Source organism: Pithys albifrons, chromosome 29 (genome assembly GCF_047495875.1).
Source record: "Pithys albifrons albifrons isolate INPA30051 chromosome 29, PitAlb_v1, whole genome shotgun sequence".
Taxonomy (NCBI): Eukaryota; Metazoa; Chordata; class Aves; order Passeriformes; family Thamnophilidae; genus Pithys; species Pithys albifrons.
Genome location: NC_092486.1, coordinates 464,272 through 483,936, shown reverse-complemented (window position 1 = coordinate 483,936; position 19,665 = coordinate 464,272). Strand labels below are relative to the sequence as shown.

Below are 19,665 nucleotides of genomic sequence, written 5' to 3'. Positions count from 1 at the left end.
CCTCTGGCTCAGCTGTGGTTTGGGTGGACATGGTGCTGGTTGTGTATCTCTTCTTCCCTCTGGCTCAGCTGTGGTTTGGGTGGACATGGTGCTGGTTGTGTATCTCTTCTTCCCTCTGGCTCAGCTGTGGTTTGGGTGGACATGGTGCTGGTTGTGTATCTCTTCTTCCCTCTGGCTCAGCTGTGGTTTGGGTGGACATGGTGCTGGTTGTGTATCTCTTCTTCCCTCTGGCTCAGCTGTGGTTTGGGTGGACATGGTGCTGGTTGTGTATCTCTTCTTCCCTCTGGCTCAGCTGTTGTTTGGGTGGACATGGTGCTGGTTGTGTATCTCTTCTTCCCTCTGGCTCAGCTGTGGTTTGGGTGAAGATGCTGCTGCTTAATTGGTTTCTTTTCTTCTCTGGCTCAGCCGTGATTTGGGTGGACATTGTGCTGGTTGTGTATCTCTTCTTCCCTCTGGCTCATCTATGGTTTGGGTGGACATGGTGCTGGGTGATTGATTTCTTTTCCTCTCTGGCTCAGCTGTGGTTTGGGTGAACATGGTGCTGGTTGATTTATTTCTTTTGCCTTCTGGTTCAGCCGTGGTCTGGGTGGACACGGTGCTGGTTGTGTATCTCTTCTTCCCTCTGGCTCAGCTGTAGTTTGGGTGGACATGGTGCTGCTTGATTGATTTCTTCTCCTCTCGGGCTGATCTATGGTTTGGGTGGACATGGTGCTGGTTGATTTATTTCTTTTCCCCTCTGGCTTCACTGTGGTTTTGGTGGACATGGTGCTTGTTGATTGATTTCTTTTCCTCTGTAGCTCAGCTGTGGTTTTGGTGCACATGGTGCTGGTTCATTGATTTCTTTTGCCCTCAGTCCCAGCTGTGGTTTCAGTGGACATGGCACTGGTTGATTGATTTCCTTTCCTCTCTGCCTCAGCTGTGGTCTGGGTGGACACGGTGCTGGTTGTGTATCTCTTCTTCCCTCTGGCTCAGCTGTGGTTTGCTTGTCATGGTGCTGCTTGATTGATTTCTTCTCCTTTCTGGCTCAGCTGTGGTTTGGGTGGACATGGTGCTGGTTGTGTATCTCTTCTTCCCTCTGGCTCAGCCGTGCTTTGGGTGGACATGGTGCTGGTTGTGTATCTCTTCTTCCCTGTGGCTCAGCCGTGCTTTGGGTGGACATGGTGCTGGTTGTGTATCTCTTCTTCCCTCTGGCTCAGCCATGGTTTGGGTGGACATGGTGCTGGTTGTGTATCTCTTCTTCCCTGTGGCTCAGCCGTGGTTTGGGTGGACATGGTGCTGGTTGTGTATCTCTTCTTCCCTGTGGCTCAGCCATGGTTTGGGTGGACATGGTGCTGGTTGTGTATCTCTTCTTCCCTGTGGCTCAGCCATGGTTTGGGTGGACATGGTGCTGGTTGTGTATCTCTTCTTCCCTCTGGCTCAGCCGTGGTTTGGGTGGACATGGTGCTGGTTGTGTATCTCTTCTTCCCTCTGGCTCAGCTGTGGTTTGGGTGGACATGGTGCTGGTTGTGTATCTCTTCTTCCCTCTGGCTCAGCTGTGGTTTGGGTGGACATGGTGCTGGTTGTGTATCTCTTCTTCCCTCTGGCTCAGCTGTGGTTTGGGTGGACATGGTGCTGGTTGTGTATCTCTTCTTCCCATGGCTCAGCTGTGGTTTGGGTGGACATGGTGCTGGTTGTTTATCTCTTCTTCCCTCTGGCTCAGCTGTGGTTTGGGTGGACCTGGTGCTGGTTGTGTATCTCTTCTTCCCATGGCTCAGCTGTGGTTTGGGTGGACATGGTGCCTGTGGATTTGCTCCTTTTCCCCTCCTCCTGACGATGCTCTTCCACCCCAAGCAGTGTCCGGTGGGCAGTGCCAGGGCCCAGCAGGTTGCTGTGAGCTGCCCATCTCTGGGGCTGCCAGAGCTTTTGCCTTTCACACAGCTGATTATTTTAACAGGGTCCTGCAGCTGTTCAGGGGTGAATTTCCAGATCACTTGAGGGGAGAAACTCTCCAAACACTGGCCCATGTCCTCCCACTTTCCGTGCCACTCAGCATTATCAGCTCCTAGAGCAGACCTCCAGGAAGCCTCCCTAGCAGGCCCCTCTTCTGCCCCCAAGCATCTTGTAGATGGTACAGACAAGACAAAGCAACACCAACAACATTATGCCATCCTTAACATCAAAAGGAAATGCAATATTCTCAAAGACTGTTGTAGCAGATCTGAAGGGTGAGAAGGAAGTGAAAGGGTTGAAATAACCCTTCCCTCCTGTTCCCCCCCAGGCTGGGTGCGATTTTTAATGAGACCCCAGAGGTACCAACCCAAGCCAGGACAGGCAAACAGGACTGAGGATACACTCACAATGAAACTCACTGCATCTCATGCTATGATGACAGAAACATAATATATAAATAAAGCAATTTTGATCCCTATCCCTGATCTTAAAAGGAGCATCAAAACAGGCAAATAATTCCCCCTACGTGGAAATATGAACAGGCTCAGGTACAACATCCACATGAACACCCCAAGCAACGTGGTGATTAGGGAGCTTCTGTTCCCAAATACACAAATGTCTAAAATGAAATTGTAATTCTGACTTCTCTCTCGAGACCAACGTTGGGTGCCAAAAGATGTGCTGCTTTAAAGGTAAACTGGCAGGAGATATGAATGCAACTCAAAAGAGATTCTAAGTCAGAGTTACAATTTAATAACAATATTACAATAAATGCAATGGCACAAAGAGAAAATTGGGTTTAACCCACAAAAACCCAGAAGTCTAACCCAGCCCCCTGGGGCACAAGCACAAAAGGGTTTCTTAGCCCCTGTGCTGAACCCCGTGTGGTTCCCCCAAGTCCAAAGTAAAAGTCCAAAGTGGAAAACCTGTTGGTGCAGCTGACAGTCGCAGGCTGCTTGAAAGTGGTGGTCTCCTCCTGTCGAGGTTTTTGGTCCTCCTCTGGATCTGATGAGTGACCCTGAGGTCTTCTTACCCCAAGATATGTACCCCCAGGTCCAGGTGGGAGCACCCAGTACCTCCCCCAGGGCAGAGAGTCACACAAAGGGTGATCTAACTCTGTGTCATGGGGTATTTTGGAATAGTTGATGGCCCATTAGCAGACACGCCCCATCAGGCTGGTGTGAAGGTGCTAACGACTCCAGGGAGGGGAGTTATCACAGCTGTTACCTCACACATGTCTTTCACACCCAGCTCACAGTCTGAGGGGTCAGGTGTGTCCTGGGCAGCTGCTGCAAATGGTCCATTGTTCTTAGGCAATGAATAGAGGGGGTAGAATACATAGCTTTGATCACACACAGTGATAAACCAGTCCCACCTGCTGAACTGGGACAATATTGAAATACTAATGTGAGTGTGTGCAGCACCTCCCAGAGTTACCTGTGACACCAAACTGTGCTTGACATGGAGCTTTCTTGGCTCTTCTAGGGCAACGAGTTTACTGAAGAGCATGGAGAGCTTGAGCACTCTCCTTACAGTCAAGTTCCATTGGCAGAGGAAAGTTGCCATGTCACAGGTCTCTGTGTAATGGCTCAACTCCTTTTGACCTCATTTCAACTGTTCCAACAGCTCATTTCAAAGTGCCAGCTGGATTTCAGTCTGGTTCTTTTCCACCCTCTTAACCTTCTGGAGCTGGCAGGGGTTTGCTATTTTTAAGATATCAGTGCAAATCATGATACTGTTCTGGTCTCTCATGTACAGGTGTCTGGGCTCAATCTTTAAGTAAAAGTAACACTTCTTCAGAAGATTAAATTTGTTCTGGTCATGCTGGAGAAGGTGAGGGTTCACGTAATTGTGAAGGAAATCCAGAATAAGGGGTTTTTTGTCATGTGCTGCTCCATGGTGGCATTGTCTTGCCATTCTTCTCTGGGCACAGTACTCTCCAAACTGGTTTCAGTCTCATTCAAAACTTTAGCCAGGCTTCCAAAGCTCAGGTGCTGCGTAGGAAGGAATAATAATAACATTAAGAATCAAAGGAAAAGCATCCATGAGGGAGTATACTCATGGCTATAACTCTTCTCTCTTAATTAAAGCTTAGCTTATATAGATGGGAAAGAGCTACTAGACTAGATGTAGTTCCAGTGGAATTTTGCTTTAGAGTTGTATGGTTTCTAATATTTTGTATTGTCTACTTTGATGTATTCCCACCAACTGGTGTCCTTCGATCCCTCCCCTTAAGAGGTTCTACCTCTGCTTAATATATTCACTGACAGGAACCATTCTCTGAGACACTGCCAAAATTTCTCCCTTATTATCTTCTGTTTCATTCTAATTAGCTGCTTTTGTACTCCTGTAAGCAATTTCTTTCCATTCTTCTGCCTCTCTGGAGATGTCTACTTTTCTCTGTTTTAATCTGCCAGACTGCTGAGATTTGAGACCCATCTGTTCAACCAGCTCCTACAGCTGCATAATCACCTTTGGTGTTTCAAATGAACCCTCTGCCCCCATGGGAGCTGGTATGCAGCAGGCAGAGCAATGCAATATGCTGAGTGCCACCTCATGACAACTGCCAAGGGGAATTGACAGCGTTTTCCTTGCACTTCTACCTTCAGCAGTGGGTTGACAGTCACAACGTGACTGTTTTCAATGATGTTACTGCTTCCCCTTTGCTTAGATGAGACAGGGGAGAGAGACTGGGGGTGAAGATGTCGATCCTGATTCAACCAAACCAGCATATTATATGGAGATTCCCAAGTACCCTTTGGCACAAGTGGTAACCCAGAATCATAATTGTTTGGGTTGGAAGGGACCTTAAAGATCAACCCAATCCACCCCCTGTCGTGGACAGGGACACCTTCCACTAGACCAGGTTGCTCCAAGCCCTGTCCAACCTGGCCTTGAAAACTTGCATAGGATGGGGTGGCTACAGCTTCTCTGGGCAACCTGTGCCCGAGTCTCACCACCCTCAGGGGGAGATTTTCTTCCTAATATCTAATCTAAACCCACCCTCACTTTGAAGCCTCTCACCTTTGTCCTATCACTACAGTTCCTGATGAAGAGACCCTCTCTGGCTGCCCTGTAGGCCCCTTCAGACAATGGAAGGTGCTGTGAGGTCTCCACACAACCCTCTCTACTCCAGGCTGAACAGCCCCAACTTTCTCAGCCTGCCTCCATAGAGGAGCTGCTCCAGCATCCTTATCAACTTCATGGCCTTCCTACAGACTTCCTCCAACAGTCCTCATGTCCTTCTTATGTTGGGGACACAACTGTACTCAATGTTTCAGTTGGGGGTCTCCTGAGAGCACAGTGGAGGGGGACCTCCAGGACTTCTACCCAGCCTCTGGGTATATGCAGCTTTTTGCTCAGGAAATAGCTTTTCTTTTTCTCTTTGAGTGGCCAGAAACACACTGGTGTGACCAGTGCAATACAGACACAACTGGGTGCAACACACCATGGCCCACACTGGATGAAGGCACACATTGTGTCTGACCCTGCAGTGCTCAAGTCTCAGGAGACAAAAAGCACAGGAAAGCTTAACCACAGGTTGACCCAGGGCTTTAGACATACAAAGAGAAGCAAAAAAATCATTTTTTGGGACATCACTATCAAATAAGGTCAGACATACAAACCACAGGGAACCCACACCATATGAATATTCAGAAAAAAAACCCAAAACATCTCCCCTAATCCAGATCAACCCACACTGCATCAAAGGGGCTGGGATCCCACCCCAAAGTTAGATGTGGCCTCTGCAGATAACACAAAACCCCAGGTCCCGAGAGGCTGCCTTGAGCTCACATCTCCTCCAAAAGGAGACAGCCAGGAGGACACAGCTCCTGGACCTGCATACCTGGCCAGGGGCCCTGGGAAGGCTCGTAGCTCCTCCAGTTCTTTTGGGCCATGAAGGGTTGCCTGGGAAACAGAAGCCAGGTCAGCAGCTGGACTCCAGCAAGCAGGACAGCCCCAGCTGGGCGAGCTGAAAGCCAGTGCCTTGGCCAAGGGCTCAGTGGTGCCAGGGAACTCCTTCTCTGGGCTGTCTTAAGGTAACACCAGAGCACAGACCCTGAACCATCACATGCACCCAGTGCCAAGGTCCAGGAAAGAAACGCCTGCTGAGATGGCATCTGCCTCCTCTGGGAAGAAAACCAGGAGACTGGAAGGCTGTAGCAGACTCAGGGCATGGCTACGGCCTCTGCACTGGAGCACCTCAGGAAGGCGAGTGCAGTTGTCCCTCCCAGAGTTCCAGAGCACATCTGTCCCCATCAGAAGGGATCACTGGGAGCAGGTCACAGGTGCCAAGGGTTACAGAGATGGAGGCTGAAAGCAACATCCAGGTGCAGACTCCAAAGTCCATGTGGGATGGAGAAGATGGGAGCAGGGGACAAGAAGGCTGCTAAGGAGGCAGTTTGAGTGATCAATGGTGTTTGCATCGCTCAGGGCAAGAAAAGCCACTCCAGGGAGGGGACTGAGGGTGTTTTGGGGCTCCAGGTTGTGTCAGACCTGAAGGCAGTGCAGCTCACCGTGGGCCAGCTGCCCCTCAGCAGAGGGGTGGGGACATACCAGCACCAGCTTGGCCTCCAGCTCCGAAGCGACGTGTGCGGCTGTGAGAACGTGAGGGGAACCACCGGGGTCGGGGGGTGGACACCAAGGGACCCCCTGCAAGGACACAAAGGCCACTGTGAGTCCCCTCACACTGACCTGTAAGCACTTAGAGAGCACAGCTGCCTGTCTCCAACACTGTCAAGGCCACAGAAAGAACTTGCCAGAAGAGAAGCCACCCCAGCAGGAACTTGACATAAGCACAGGGCAGGAATTTGCCAGAGAAAGGGGTTAATGCCAGGCCTGGCAAGGGGAGATCTGCTTAGAAGATCCTGATCAATTCATTCAGACAAAAATTCCCACTGTAGCAAACTGAGAATGGAAGCAACTGATCACACACATCACCCCAGCTTATGGGAACAGCACCCATGACCACCCTGTGGGTACCCACAACTTGGACTGTATAAAGGTGCTACCCCCAGACGAACAATTGCAGGACCCCCACCACCCAGAAACCCAGGGTGAAGAAGGACCAACAGGACACCACTGGATCCACAGGTGGTGACTGTCATCTGCTTGGTATCTCTCTCTCTCCTCCCCAACACTCCCCTTCCTATGTGCTTCTCTTTCTCTTTACTTCACACTTACTGTTTGATAAAATCCACATTATTGACTCTGACATACAGTCTCCTTTGCACCTTCCTTCAGGCAGAAATGTGACTCAAGAATCCTATCAAAACATGACCTCACACCACATCCACTTTGGAGGACATGACCAGCTCCCACCTTATCCCACACCTTGAGCAGCCCTCTCCTGGCCTTCCTACGCAAGAGCGTCCTCAAAAGCAACAGACATGAACAACAGGTCTTGCAGCCCCCCGAGCAGAGCCCCCAGACCGTGCCACCACCCCACAGCCCCCCAGTCACGCCACTTGCCTGCACAACCTCCTCCAGGATCAGACCAAGCTGTGAGACAGCCAGTCTCCTCCCAACAGCCATTTATTCCCTTGCTGCCCCCTTGTCAGGCACCCCATCACGCCTCACCTCTTTGTTCTGCATTCCAGGTCCAGGGAAGCACAGGGACCATCATGGTCAGCACCATCACGGATGGACTGGCTGAGCTTGTGGCTGCTGCAGCTGAGCCCTGACTCGTGGCACTGCAGGAGCAGGCTGGGCTGGCCCAAAGGCTGCGAGGACAGGAGAACACAAACGTGCGTGAGAAACCAAGAACATCTCTGCTTTCCTCACTTAGGACAGTGGGACAGCTCTGCTGCTCCTGGAAAGTGCCCAGCAGGAGCAGAACAGCCACTTCCCTGCTCATGCCCTGCAGCACCTTGGGTTTATCCTGCCACATCCCTGCTCATACCCAACAGCTTTGAACAGTAATTTACATCAGCCATCTCTAGTCTGACAGCTCTCCTAGCCCTAACATGACCTCTTTTAAATTCCTTAAGGGGTGGTGACTCCACCATCTCCCTGGACAGTCTGTGCCAGGGCTGGACAGTCTGTGCCAGGGCTGGACAGTCTGTGCCAGGGCTGGACAAGCCTTTCGAGGAAGAAACTTTTCCTAATGACCGATCTAAACCTCTCCTGGCACAACTTGAGGCTGTTTCCTCCTGTCCTATCACTTGTTACTTGGAAGAAAGGAGAGTACAGCCCCTCAGCTGGGGAATGACAGCCCAGCAGCTGGAGCTCATAAACACTGACAACTCACTGTAATAATCCCCAGGGTCTGTCAGGCACTGAATGCAACACAGCAAAGTGGCCTTTTTCTCCTCAGCTGGAGTGGGGACACATGGATTGCTGCCCAGATCTCTGGGAAATCCCCAAGCCTCTTATGCCCCAGCCCTGCCCATGTTGGGGTTACTTCTTGGGACTGGCCACCAGCCTCCCCTCAACTTCTGAACTACTGCCAAGAGTTTCTCCCCCTGCCCCTTCCCTCCCAGAAGCCAAAATGTAGCTCTTCTCTCAGGAGTCCTGGGTCTGCATCCTGCAGATGGGAGCAAAGGGAGACACGCTGAAGGTCAGAGATTTTGGAACCAGCCGCAAACCTGCACATTTGGCAGCAGATGATCACAGCAGGTTGCCCAGACTCCCCACCCTTACCTCTCCTGCCCTGGAGGGTCCGTGGCCAGGTTGGGCCAGTAGCCCTTGGAGTAGCGCTGGTCCCGGTAACTCTTGCCAGAAGGCTCTCCCTGCCTCAGGTCTAGAGAGGGAATCAAGATTCAGCATTACCCCTCCAGATCAACAATGAAGTTGCAAAAGAAAAGGCACCAGTCGGGCAATCTGCCATGCACACTCCATTTGCTTCCAAATTATCCTGACATATTGGAGGCATAACACCGACCTGGACATGTTTGTCAACACAGCACTGATGTCCTTTCCTTTTTCCTCCCTCCCCTTCTGTTCAGCCCAGAAACTCCAGGAACAGCAAAAAGAGGCCCTGGCCACCCTGATCACATCATCAAGCTCAGCCTGGATCCAGGAACGACACAGGCTTTTAGCCATGGAAATGAAGATCAAACATCTCTTGGGTGCACCCGGATCCTGCTCAGATTTCCTGAATGCAAATGGCAGTCTGTGCTGGGCAGGTAGAACAACAGCCAGGAGTGTGGGCAGGAGAAAGCCCTGGATATGTGCAAGCCATGGCAGAAGAGCCCACCCTGAAGGAAACATCACTTATTTTGCAAGCAAGCTGCCCCCATGCCCAGAGGCCAAGGATAAGCTCCAACCTCTGTCACCATGCCAGGCCCCCCAGCCTGCTGCCAACAGGGCCACTCGCCGTCCCGAGTGCTCCCCGAGGCCACAGTGTGCGTGGGCAGGTTTGGGCACCACAGGCTGCTGCCCAGGCTCTGCCAGGCCACTGCTGCCGCCTCACCGCCACGCCCCCAGCTGCCCTTCTGACCAATGGGTGCTCGGACATTAACATAGACTGCAGTGCACCCTGGGTAGTGCTGGCGCCTCACCCTGACCTCAGGCATAAAGCCAGTAAGCCTTTATGTACCACCCAGGCACAAGCCACATGCAGAGGGACCTCATGGCTGAGCCCAGTGCAGGTCAGTGGCCTGGCCTTGGGGCACACCCGGAGGGTGAGTAGAGCTGTGAGTGTCTGTGGCCATGCAGGCACCACCAGCTCTGGGTGCACCACAACCTCTGGAAGCTTCGCCCCAGTTGTGTGTGACCTGCGGCCCTGCCTGCTGCCAATGGCACAAATAGCCCAAAGCACCCACAGCTGCTTTTTCCCACCTCTCTTCTATTCCTTTTATTGTCTAACACCCACAAAACCAGTGCACACCAAGCTCCACGGCTCCCCCTCTCTTCTTCATCTCCTGATACTTTCACACATTTCCTGCTCTGACACTCTGGGTCTTTCTCGACCAGCACAGAGTTTTCAAGAGAACATCTCTCTCCAAGCCCACCATCATCCATGTCACACACTGAGGACTTGCCCGGGACTGGCATGACCCTGCACAGCTGCAAAACAGCTTTGCCCATCCTTTCAGCTCCTCAAACCTGACAACAGTGCTGCCACTCACAGCTGCTGTGTTCCACTCCAGCCGAGGGCCAGCGATCCCAGTACAGCTTCCCAAGGGCTCACAGGACCTCCCGCATCAAAGAGGCTTTAGAAAGTTACAACCACTGTTTAGGAAGGACTCACTTCCAGGCTAAAAGAGCACAGAAAGGGACATGGCCATCAAGAGCTGGGCAATGGCACAGCCTCTGAACAAGTACAGAGGAAGAAGCAGCAGGTGATGGGGAGATGTGTCACCTGGGGTGTCACCAGGGCCAGGGCAGCATTTTGCCCCCTACCTGTGCTTCCAACATGGGGGGAGTCCAAGTCTGTCTCGGACGCGGCTTTGGAAGAAGTTTCCTCTGTGAGTTTCGACCAAAAGCAGCCAAACCACCTGAATCCAGAGCTCTGGACAATGGAGGTTGTCACAAAGCAAAAGAGAGGAAAAGCATGAGGAGGTGAGAATGCCATGGCCACCCAGACACCTGCTGGGAGTAGGCACCATTTTGCCATGGGCAGAGCTGGCACCAAGGACAGGCAAGCTCAGAGCATAAGGCTGACACCGGCTCCAGCATGTTCACCTTGGCCTCATGCGGCTTCTCCGCCTCCTCCTCGGCAGAGTCCTCAGCTGTGCTCTCCAAGGAAGGATGGCTGTCATCCAAGGAGACAGTGGAGGACTCTGGGACAGTCCCCATCCTCATCTTTAGCTCCTTCTGGCATCAGAGAATGAAGCTGCCACGTGCTGCTCCCAGAGGAGCTGCACAGAGCATGGTCAGAGTGCCATGATTAGGGGAGAGTATCCCTAAGGAACATCCCTTACATAGCTGGTGAGGAGCAGGAGCACACACAGCACGGTACAGCCAGGCACTCCAGTGGAGGGAGGCTGAAGAGGGCTCCCCTAATCTTTCAGGGACAGCTGACACCATGGATGGGAGCATTCTCTGTGAGTTCAGTGCATGGAATGACATGACAGCAAGTCCCAAATGCCCCCAGGACTCGCAATGGGATGGCCCCTCTGACTCACCTGCTCTGCTGGGAGGACTGGCTGCACCCTTCTGAGCAACAGCAGGTTACCACAGGGCTCCCCAGGTTCTCCTGTAGACCAGAGGGAAGGACACAGTCAGGGTATGACCCAAGGAGCCCTAATGTATCCATCAGAAGCATTTCCAGGGCTTCCATCATCCCATCCCACAGCATGGTCACCCTTTTACTGGGTAAGATGTTCCCCAAGAGATTCAAAAGGCCATTCTGGTCCCTGGTCCCTGCCAGCAACAGGGAGGTAAAGGCTGAACTGGTGCACCTTAAAGGCAAGTTCTAAAGTAGAAATCCTTCCCTGTGAGGATGGGGAGGCCCTGGCACAGGATGCCCAGAGAAGCTGTGGGTGCCCCATCCCTGGAGGTGTTCAAGGCAAGGTTGGACAGGGTTTGTAACAACCTGGTCTAGTGGAAGGTGTCCCTGCCCATGGCAGGGGGTGGAACGTGATGAGCTTTAAGTGCCTCCCCACACAAACCTTCTGGCATTCTGTGGGTTTTACAGAGAAACAAGGCAGCAACACTCACCTGCTGGCAGCACCAGCTGTGGAGGGGACTCAGCAAAACCCTCTCCTGGAGGGGTGGCCATCCCTTGTAGGGCTGCAGCTCTTGTCCAACACTGAGCACCAGCAATGCTGTGGCCTGAGCAGGTGCTGGGGACCAGAGGGACACATCCTCATGGCAGCTGGGTCCCTGGGGTGGCACCGGCTGGGACCACTGGTCATACTGGTAACCTTCACTCCAGGGAAGTTCATTGCCAGGCTCTCCATCTGCAAAAAGACCCTCAGGGATTTACAATTTTTATAATGCTTGTAATTCCATCAGGCAATTCTTGTCACATGCAATTCTCCCCTTCTCCCTTACACATCAGCAGGAGTTGGGGGAATGAGGAAAGACCACAGGCAGCAGGTGAGGGAGGAGGCAGGACACAGCACAGCAGCAGGAGCCTTTCAGAGGCTTCAAGGAAGGTGGGCTGGGAAAGACAGAGGGGAAAAAATCTCCTGGGAATGTGCCTGAGGTTGCAAAGGAACTCACAAGGGGAATGCCATGGAAAGAGCCCACGAGCAGCAGACACCAGCAGTTCAAAGGAGCCTGGGGCCTCCAGCCTGTTCCTCCATTCCTGTTGCACACCCTGAGCAGGAAAGAAAATTCACCAGGAAGCTTTATTGCTGTTCCACAGCAGCACCCAGGGATGGGTTGCTTGCTTGTAGCAGATTTATTCAGGGTTGGGTTTCTGTTTCAAAGGCTGTTTGAACAGGTGGCATTTGTTTTATTTTACACACATTGGTCCCAGGGGGGAATCCTGCTTATTCCAGCTTGGCAGCCTCCTGCCAGAAACATGCTGGGCACTGGGAAATTCCCCTCCCATTGCCTTGAGAAAAGGCAGGTAGGACCCACCCCTCACAGGGAAAGACTATGGCACCTCTTGGATGCAGTGCTACCAAAGCCTTTGCTTCACTGCCAGCATTGCCTCCAGCCCACTCAGGCTTGGCTTCAATGAGCTGCTCCCACATGGCCTGGAGATGCTTGAGACCCACAGGGATGTTCAGGGATATTCAACTTGATGCTGCCTGGCAAGCTCAGCTGGGAAGAGTCAGGCAGGACAGCCCAGGCTATAAGGATGGAGAGGGAGGTTGCCAGGTGGATCCCAGCTTGGCACCTGATTCAGGCTTTGCCTTTCCAAGATGGATGGATTCATCCATGGATGGCCATCACAAAGAACAAATGGGCCAAGCACTGGCAAAGGAAGCTGCAGAAACCACAGGGAGCAGACCTGACTGCTTGCAGAAGACAAGCCAATGGGATCATCACACCTGGGACTTCCTTCCAGGGAAGGAGGATCCCAGCCTCAGCCCTGAGAGCAGCAGAGGGCAATCAGGATTGATGACCCTTTTTACCGTCTGGCAGAGCTCTTTGAAAAGGAATTTGGCATCAGCAGGGAAAGGTGATAGTGGGATATTCCAATGGATGCACTGCCCAGCTGGGAAGGGAAAGCTCTCCTGTTCTTCCCTTGACACCAGAGTAGGATCATGTCCCTCATTGTGGTGTCTGTTGGCGCTCTGGGTGAACGGGCACTAGAGGGGTCACTGAGAGACAAAGCAAAACCATCAAAGAGGCAGCAGGGAGGGGGAAATGCTGGGGCTTCACCAACAGACACCCTGCAGCTCTGCACTCAGCAGGATGAGCTCCTTCCAAAATCCTCCACCCTCTAAGTGTGAAATCCCCTTACTCAGCTCCACTTTGCACCCTCACAGGACTGCTGAGAATGGGGCCAGCTCTCCTGAGGCTCAGCCAAGAGGCACTGCCCTCATCCAGCACCCACTCCCAGCTCCTCTTCTCCTCCCATAGCACCCACAGCACCCATCCCCTGAACCTCTGCTAATTAGGCCCAAATTACTCAGACTTTGCATAAGGATGTGAGGCTCAAGCCCTCACTTTTCAGCCCATGCCTGGGGGATGCAGCCAGGCAGGAGCAGCCTTTCAGCTCTTGGGGGGATGCAAGGAGCAAGAAGTAGCTGCTGGAAAAAAAACCAGGGAGTGGTGAGCTGCTTCCCAGCCCATGCCAGCACAGTGCCACACATGGAGAAGCCTCCTGGGGGGACCACAACCTCCTGCTCCATTGCCTTTACCTGCCATCAAAGGAATAGCACAGGAGAGCTCTGGCTGAGCAGGTGCCACCTCTGGAAGAAGGTCTTCTTCCACCTGCAAAGGAGTCAGAGGGAAAATGTGATAAAACAAAGAGAAAAAGGGTGGCACAGAGCAAAAGCTGAGGAAACCATAGAGCCAATGGAAAGGAAAGTGTGCTGCTTGTGGGTCTGGGGCTCACCGCCTGCCCCACACTGCAGGAGCCCAGGCTGCAGGTGAGACCCACACCAGCATGGACACAGCTCTGTCCCAGCAAGTGAGGGGGGCTGCAGCACCACGGAGAGCAGTCAGGAGGAGAAACTACATGAAAAATGCCACAAAACCAAAAGCAGGCAGGAAATATTAACAAGAACATTAATCAAAGGACCAGACACGGTCAAAGGACCCAGGAGTACACACAAACGGTAGCACCCCATCAGGGTCCTCTGCAACATCCACCCTGCAAGGGGAGATCTTCACTCACCCACCAGCCCCTGCCTGCCCTCCTTCAGCCAAAATAAGGAGGGTTTCTCCTCCTGTCAAGCTCTGCAGCCTTGGGCACTGTTAGCACTGAAGCTGCAGGTCCCACAGCAGAGACCACACCTTGGAGCTCATAGGCCAAGAGAGAAGACAGCAGGGCAACAACAAGCTTTGAACCTCCATCCCCATCCCCTCAGATTGAGGACAGAGGAGGAGGATGCTCCTGTAGACAAACCACAACACAGAACAGCTGTCCCACCTCGTGCTCACTCCTCCTTAACTCCCACTCCCGGCAGCAGGCTCAGAGCTTCTCCAGCAGGTCGGGCTCCAGGCTCTGCTCCTGCTCTGGCATTTCCAGGAGCAGAGGGTCAGAGAGCTTCAGCCATTCGGCCCGCTGAGGGTCAACAGGAATCATAACACATCAGATCCACAGGGATCAATAGCACATGGCTGGACACATGGGCTCAGGGAAAAATAGCTTCCCTTCAGAATATGGGGGTAACCAGCCTCTTGTGCAGGATTTATTCCCTCTCCCACACTGCCACAGGGGTGCTGACCCACCGGGTCTCAGCAGATCCACAGAAATGCCAAAATATCTGTGGCAAAGATGCTTCCCCCATCAAAGGGGCAGGTAACTATGACCATCCTTTCCTTTGACAAAAACAACTAGCTTTAATCCCACGTAACAGTCAGCCCAGGGCACTGCCAGGTTTGCAGGACACCCCACTGGGAACCCTGGAAAGAAGCCCAGCTTCCAGGGCTATGTATCAGCTCCTCACCTACCCCACCAGGATGGGTGGGAGCTGTTTGTCTGATCTGTACTTACAAGTCTCTGAGAAGATTTCACAGCCCCCCAGGCCTGTCCTGATGCTTAACATCCTTAGAGCTAAAGAGCTTAGTATCTTAGTGAAATCTTCTCTACTACCAAAGAAGCCCCTCTATACCTGCTCCCATGGAAGCTGCGGGGACAGCCAGGCAGCATCCCCAAAGAGCAGCCTCCTGCACCCACAGGGCTGTTATCACATCCCCTATACCCCTTCCTCCCTCCTGCATATCTTCCCTAGAAGAAATAACCCCAAGGCCTTCTTCAGAGGTCATCTTCCCTTCAATTTCTCATCCCCCCAACTCTCCTGTTCTGCACTCAACTGAAAACCAAACCAGCCGCTGCACAGGTTCTGCAGCCCCACCTTTGTGTTGGTTTCTGTCAGGCCCACTCCCCCTGCCCCAGCCCCTGCCCAGGGCTGGGTGAGGCTCTCGTTTCACAACCAGCCCAGACCACCCCTCCACCCCCTGCCAAGGAGCAGCTTGGCTGTGGGCTGAAGAATTAATAGCATTTCCCACCAGCAAAGGGGGGAACCTTCAATAGCCAGCCAGGCCCACATCTGGGAGCATCGCCCTGGGGGTGTACTTATCTGTAAACTAGGTGTGGAAGACAGCTTTGATGGTGGTGCCAGCTTCAAAGTCCATCATCCTCAGGTGGGCAGTGTCCAGGTCAACAAAGAGGCCTTGATGTCTCTGGCAGCAGGCCCACCCAATACAGCTTCTCCAAGGGCTCCTTCTCCATCCCTGTGGGCGAGACCAGGCTGTCAGCATTGTGCCAAGGGCTCCAGCTCTCAGCAAAGCAGGGCGAGCAAAACCAGGTTGGATGGTGGCCAGCAATGCATGGAAGACCAGGTGTCCAGCTCAGCTCCCACACTAAGAGGTGAGATGCGTGTTTCCATGTGCTAATCTACCCCTAGTGCCACACTTATGCCAGAAAAGTCTGGTTTTCTTTGCTTCTTATTGCCAGGAGATGTGTGGAGCGGTTACTTGCCAGGTCCCTCGATCAAACAAAGCACCTTCTAGGGCAGGTGCATGCCCTGCACCCAAGGATGGCAGAATAGGTCTTCCAGTGATGGTCTCTCTGAGGGGCGGATGGACAAACACCACTTGATGAGGTGTCGGCACTCTGGGGGAGAGAAACCAGAAACTGACGGTCAGCTGGAGAAGGATCCTGTCCCCTTTGTCCCACTGTCTGTGTGCCCAGGCCATTCTGGGGGCACTCAGAGCTGCATCCAAACTTCCCGATTACTTCTCTGTTTTGGAGGAGAGCAGGATGGCAGGACATGTGCCACCTCCTCCAGCCAACCAGGGGATATAAACAGCTTCAAGAGCAGGATCCACATGAGCCCGCTGCCAACTCCCAACACCATTATTCCCCCCATGCCACAAAGATGGGTATCCACCTCGAGAGACCGGTTGTGGGAACCGGAGCTGCCCCCCCGTGGTGCTCCAGCCTTGCAGGAAAGGGTGCTTCCCGCAGACCATCTGGTAGAGCAGGATGCCCAGGGACCAGATTGTTGCCCCCTCGCCGTGGTAGTATTTGTGGTGGATCCACTCCGGCGGACTGTATGACAGTGTTCCTATGGAATACAGACAGAGCTCACCAGGGGGATGCTTCCTGCTCCCAGACCCTCGCCTGAGCATCCCTGGGGATGTGGCACCTGCCCCACTGCCACACGCTGGGACCCGCTGCCTTCTCACCAGCACCTGACAGCAGCTTACAAACTCTGGGTTGTAGGAGAAGCCACCGGTGTCCAAGAGGGCAGCAGAAGTCCTGGGAAGGCCCAACCATTACCCACAAGGAACAAACCCACCCAGTGGTGAGGAAAAGCCTTGCCTTCTCCCTGCCCCACTGCACTGCCCTCAACAGTTAATCATAAGACAAGGCAAACAAGGGGAGCAGAGCAGCCCATGACCTTCCTGGCATGCACACCTAACCAGCTGCTGCAGGAGTTCTGAGCCCTCCTCTCTGCTACCCTCACAGGTGTTTTTATCAGGCTGGCTCCGCCCGGTACCCACTCCAGCCCAGGACGGGATGAGTGGTGAGGGCTGTCAGCAAGGCTGGGGACTGGCTTGCAATAGCTCACCCGCCCCATCCCAATCCTAAAGCAACTTGGCTGGAGAATTAATCCCATTCTCTCTCAGATTAATGGGGAATCTCCAGTGCAGCATGGCCATGCAATGCCTGAGGTGCCCGGTACCAGGAGCATCCCCCTGGGTGTGGGCTCACCTGCAAACTGGGTGTACACCCTGTCCCGAAGGAACGTGCCGCATCCAAAGTCAATGAGTTTCAGGTTGCCAGTGGCCAGGTCGAGGAGGATGTTTTCGGGCTTGATGTCACGGTGCAGGACGCCACAGCTGGTGCAGTGCTGTACAGCCTTCAGCACTTGACAGAACAGCTTCCAGGCCACCTCCTCTGGCAGGAACTTCCACTCCCGGATTAAGTGGAAGAGGTCCTGAGACCACTGTGGACGCTCCATCACCAACAAGAAAACGTTGGAGAGCTCAAACCACTCCAGGAGCTGGATGACACCAGGAAACCCAGTGGACACCTTGTTCAGCAGCACGATCTCCAGGGGCGCCCGGGTGCCGTCGGGCTGCGGGGGGACCACGATGTCGTCAGTGCCACTGATGATGTGTCACAGCTCTGTCTGGTACCCCTTACCCAGCCTGGGATGCTCCCGCACCGCACTGACCCCACGCCCGCTCTCCCTCCAAGCGTCCTGGCGGCTTCCACCCTCCCGGGCTCGGCTCCTCCCGTCCCGTCCCGCCCCGCTTGTTCCCGCTGGCCCCGCTCACTCACCAGCTTGCCCCAGTGCCGGATGCGATTCCGACGCACGAGTTTGATGGCCACCTGCGAGCCAAGGGGAGCAGCGGACTGAGCCCGCTGCCCGACCCGCACAACCCTCCTTCTCCTCCTCATGTTCCTCCTCCTTCTCTTCCTCCTCCTCCTCCTCCTCCTCCGCCCGCCGCCGGCCCCGCCACTCACCGGGGCTCCGTCCTCGAGTCGAGTCCCCGCATAGACTTTGCCGAAGCCGCCACTGCCCAGCAGCGAACCCATCCGGTAGCGCCTGTACAGGAGCTCCTTCGCCTTCCTTGCGGGCGAGACGTGGCCGGCAGGGTTCGACCCGGGGCCCGGCACGGTCCCCGAGCGCCCCTCGACCGCCTTGGGCTGGGTATCCCCGACCGCCTTGGGCTGGGTTTCCCCGACCGCCTTGGGCTGGGTATCCCCGACCGCCTTGGGCTGGGTTTCCCCGACCGCCTTGGGCTGGGTATCCCCGACCGCCTTGGGCTGGGTTTCCCCAACAGCCCCAGGCACCGGCCGCTCGCTGCTCGCGGCCGCGCTGCCGAGCGGCGGAGCTCTGGCAGGGGAAGCCGCAGACGAGGCGGCAGCGGCCGCGGCGCCGGTGTCCTCTGACAGCCCTGGGAGGCGCCGGGGCCGGGCCCGCAGCAGAGGCAGCGCTCGGGCTCGGGCTCGGGCTCGGGCTCGGGCTCGGGCTCGGGCTCGGGCTCGGGCTCGGACTCGGACTCGGACTCGGGATCGGGATCGGGATCGGGATCGAGGCCCGGGCCGGAGCCGGAGCAGGCGGAGCCAAGGGGCGGCGAGGCCGAGCCCGTCCCACAGCCAGCCGCAGATGCTCGTCCAGCAGCCCCGCAGCCGGCACGCCGAGACTCGGGCAAAGGCGAGAGCGCGCCGGGCCAGGCAGGGGCGGGGACGGGGCGGCCCCGACCCGGAGCGGGGGAGGGACACCGGGGCCATGGCCCGGGCCGCCAGGGGCAGGGGGAGACCGGGAAAGGGAGAGGGACACCGCGGGAGGGACAGCGGGAGAGGGACAATGGGAGAGGGTGCGGGACACCGGGAGAGGGACACCGAGGGTGCGGGGCACCAGAGAGGAAGAGGAGGAAAAGAGTAAAAGTCTGTGCGAGAGCGAATCGCTGCTGCCGCTGCTGTCGCTGCTGCCGCCGCTGTCGCCGCTATCGCCAAAGTGCCAGGGCCGTTTGTCCGTTTGTCCGTCGCCCGTTTGTCCCCGCGCGCCCCGGAGGCAACCCCTCCGCTCCGAAGCAGCCCCGGCAGGAGCCACCGACTTTTTCAGCTGCCTCTTCGCTTTATTAAATAAACTCTTTTGGCGGCAACCTTGCCCCTTGCCGCCGATGCTCAGCATCTCCCGGACCCATCCCGCCCGTTCGTCCTGCCCTGCCGTTGCTTCCTCCCATGCCAAGCGGACTTGTCCCTGTTCTTTGGGAAGGCATTTGCTCGGTGAGCAGCCCCGGGGCGTCTGGCCAGCGCCAGTCAGAGCAAGAGCCAGAGCCAGCCCGGGGAAGGGCAGAACAGGACGATGGGGAGGGAGAAATCCAGCCCCTTGGGGTCAGCGCAGCTCCCCAGCGGCACCAGGGCTGTTTGTGTTCTCCTGTCCGGTTACAGGGGGAAATTGGACACTGTGGAGAGAATTAAAAAGAATAGAAGTACAACACTGGTTTTGCTGCCATTTGGATGCCAGTCCATACTAATAAATCCAGGTTTAATTTGGAATGCACACGATTTAGCAGCTTTTGCAGTACACAATATTTAACAGCTCCCCTTCAAGGTACAATGGGAAAAGGGTGGGAGAGCAGGAGAAAAGGGGGACTGGGACCTCCAAACTGAGTGGGAAAGAAGGTGAGACTTTGAAACCGAGCAGGGCAGGGGGGAAGCAACACTCCCAAACTGAGCTGGGTGGGAGCTGGGGATTG

At 54.7% G+C, this 19,665-nt stretch overlaps 1 protein-coding gene across 1 annotated transcript; it reads right to left on the bottom strand.

Annotated features, from left to right (window-relative positions):
• Positions 1–1,525: 1,525 nt before the first annotated feature.
• LOC139683632 (serine/threonine-protein kinase pim-1-like) lies at positions 1,526–18,694 on the bottom strand. Its single transcript, XM_071578951.1, has 19 exons — positions 18,471–18,694; positions 18,242–18,392; positions 17,924–18,130; positions 17,738–17,788; positions 17,165–17,531; positions 16,338–16,514; positions 15,926–16,060; positions 14,372–15,678; positions 13,638–13,710; positions 11,536–11,777; positions 11,001–11,071; positions 10,558–10,689; positions 10,276–10,384; positions 10,002–10,130; positions 8,572–8,671; positions 7,510–7,652; positions 6,447–6,582; positions 5,777–5,838; positions 1,526–3,923 (listed from the first exon to the last, which is right to left on the bottom strand). Exons 1-7 carry the CDS (start codon positions 18,692–18,694, stop codon positions 15,954–15,956), a joined length of 1,284 nt encoding a protein of 427 aa, XP_071435052.1. The 3' UTR covers positions 1,526–3,923; positions 5,777–5,838; positions 6,447–6,582; positions 7,510–7,652; positions 8,572–8,671; positions 10,002–10,130; positions 10,276–10,384; positions 10,558–10,689; positions 11,001–11,071; positions 11,536–11,777; positions 13,638–13,710; positions 14,372–15,678; positions 15,926–15,953.
• Positions 18,695–19,665: the final 971 nt, after the last annotated feature.